This window comes from Mus caroli, chromosome 6 (assembly GCF_900094665.2).
Source record: "Mus caroli chromosome 6, CAROLI_EIJ_v1.1, whole genome shotgun sequence".
NCBI classification, from domain to species: Eukaryota; Metazoa; Chordata; class Mammalia; order Rodentia; family Muridae; genus Mus; species Mus caroli.
In genome coordinates this window covers 129,961,946-129,964,801 of record NC_034575.1, presented here as the reverse complement: position 1 = coordinate 129,964,801, position 2,856 = coordinate 129,961,946, and the positions used below count along the sequence as shown (strand labels likewise).

At 33.4% G+C, this 2,856-nt stretch overlaps 1 protein-coding gene across 1 annotated transcript; it reads left to right on the top strand.

The window, feature by feature from the left end:
- The first annotated feature begins 1,509 nt into the window (after positions 1–1,509).
- Positions 1,510–2,439, top strand: LOC110295849 (taste receptor type 2 member 113). Its single transcript, XM_021164211.1, has one exon. The coding sequence runs from the start codon at positions 1,510–1,512 to the stop codon at positions 2,437–2,439; it is 930 nt and encodes a 309-aa protein (XP_021019870.1).
- Positions 2,440–2,856: the final 417 nt, after the last annotated feature.

The window sequence follows — 2,856 nt, the reverse complement described above, 5'->3', positions numbered from 1 at the left end:
TGGCAGAGCACATGTCCTTGTGGTATGGTGGGGTGATGAAGACACAAGTACTGACACTTCCCACGAATTTGTGAAGCTTCTCATGCCTGAACTTACCACATAGCACCACCCAGTTTAGTTTGCATGTCTCTGGCTTTTCTGAGCTCATTTTTGTTAGCTGACCACAGCTCCATCATACAGAACTGACTTCCTCTTGGTAAGTTTGCATTTTTGTTTTGTTTTTTTTAGTTTTCTATGTTCTTCTAGAACCTAGGAATATTTCTTATGTTCTACTAAACCTGCATGTAATTATTTGTGGATTCATTCATTTTGCTCAGAATTGTTGAAGGAGACTAGTGATAGTTAGCCCCCCACTCCATACCATTAGGGCTACCCTATATCTTTTTCAGCTACCTTCAATATTTACATTTTTCATGCTACATCAAGAGTTGCAGAGTTTATTTCTTTTCTCTTTGTTCATGTTTTCTCTTTCGCAAAGGAAAAATCCTCTGATCCTGCTCACTGCCTGTGTTGCCTGGTTAGCAAACTATATTGCCTAAATTGGCTCTTATAATGATGACCACAAAATAGATGTGGGTGATAAATAAAATGTGCATGTTGTTCATGCTAATAACAGAATTTTTCTTACTGAGAAAGACAGATCCATAAGCTAAAACAGATTCTTTGTAGATTTATTGATTTACCTCATTGCTTACTTTAAGAGAAGACAAAGAAACTTCTACTGATTTTTACATGGATAGAGCATACAGCTCAATGTCACTGAATATTTACATTTAGTACTTTAATTTGCACCTGAGGGGACTGGCTAAACAATATTTAAAATCAAAACAGTAAATGTGGGTGTGATATATAGTGCTGAGTAAAATAGGAAGCTGATTTTTTTCACTAGAGAAAAGAAATTTTAGCACCATTTAATGTGTCTTTATGTGTTTCAATGGGTATACATGCCTTTATATAAAGTGATAAATAAGTATTATTCTCAGTATTAACCTCTTAAGAAGTCTTGATTTCAGCAAGCTTATTACACAGCAGTTTATACATTAATACTTGAAAAACACATACATGTCTTTGTGTAGCACCTTTTTGAAGAGTCTAATGAACCCTTGTATCTAAGAATTTCTATACACAAGTCCAACTCTTTATTGCTTTTTATATGTTTATTAGAATATAACTTTGTCAAATACTCACTTATCCAGATATTTTAAAATGTTCCAAAGGAAAAAAATTGTATGTTGGCTTACAAAAGCAAGATATTTCCTTCAGCATTACCTAGAGAACATTTTAGAATAATTCAAGCTTGTTAGTCTTTGGATGAATTTCACTTATGTCTATCAATTTAAGATTTTCATATGCGTCATTAAGAAATCTTGATAATTGTTTGTGAGATATCACTTCTGCAATATTTTAATGAAAGTGCACTCATATTTTGAAGGAACAATATGTTTTAAAGGAATATATTAACAAATCTTCAGCAGTTACCTCAGAAGTTTGGGTATTGTTTTACAGAAAATGGTGACTGTTCTACAGAGCACACTTCGAATAGTTTTCAGTATGGAATTCATAATGGGAACCTTAGGAAATGGATTCATTTTTCTGATAGTCTGCATAGACTGGGTCCAAAGAAGAAAAATCTCTTTAGTGGATCAAATTCGCACTGCTCTGGCAATTAGCAGAATCGCTCTAATTTGGTTGGTATTCCTAGATTGCTGGGTGTCTGTTCATTACCCAGAATTACATGAAACTGGTAAGATGTTATCAACGTATTTGATTTCCTGGATGGTGATCAATCATTGTAACTTTTGGCTTACTGCAAACTTGAGCATCCTTTATTTTCTCAAGATAGCCAACTTTTCTAACATTATTTTTCTTTATGTAAAGTTTAGATCTAAAAATGTGGTATTGGTGACCCTGTTAGTGTCTCTATTTTTCTTGTTCTTAAATACTGTAATTATAAAAATATATTCTGATGTGTGTTTTGATAGTGTTCAAAGAAATGTGTCTCAAAATTTCATAATGTATAACCATGAACAAATTTGCAAATTTCTTTCTTTTACTAATCCTATGTTCACATTCATACCCTTTGTTATGTCCACGGTAATGTTTTCTTTGCTCATTTTCTCCCTGTGGAGACATCTGAAGAATATACAGCACACCACCAAAGGATGCAGAGACATCAGCACCACAGTGCACATCAGAGCCTTGCAAACCATCATTGTGTCTGTAGTGCTATACACTATTTTTTTTCTATCATTTTTTGTTAAAGTTTGGAGTTTTGTGTCACCAGAGAGATACCTGATCTTTTTGTTTGTCTGGGCTCTGGGAAATGCTGTGTTTTCTGCTCACCCATTTGTCATGATTTTGGTAAACAGAAGATTGAGATTGGCTTCTCTCTCTCTGATTTCTTGGTTCTGGTACAGGTTTAAAAATATAGAAGTATAGGATCCAAAGACCGCCCAAGGAATCATTTTCCTTATCCTAAAGATAAATCAGGAGACAAGAAATTATCATATATAAAAAGTCATATGTTATATTTTGCCATAAGTATTTGTAAATTAAATAGTCTGTAACAAACTTTTGTTACAATCTTAGATAGAGAATCATATCAATACACACCATGTAAATGCAGATTTCTGTAGTCAAGTTATATGGTCTAAAGATTCAGAGCTAAGATTTACAAATAAAAGAAAAAATGACACATTTGTCTTTCTGGGTCTATGTTACCATACTCAGTATAATATTTCCAATTCCATTCATATACTTGCAAGTTCCATGATATAATCTAAAGTAACCACAGAATCCAGGAAAATAGAAAGAACATGGGATGGGGCAGAGAAGAGTTCTAGAGTTGATATAGGA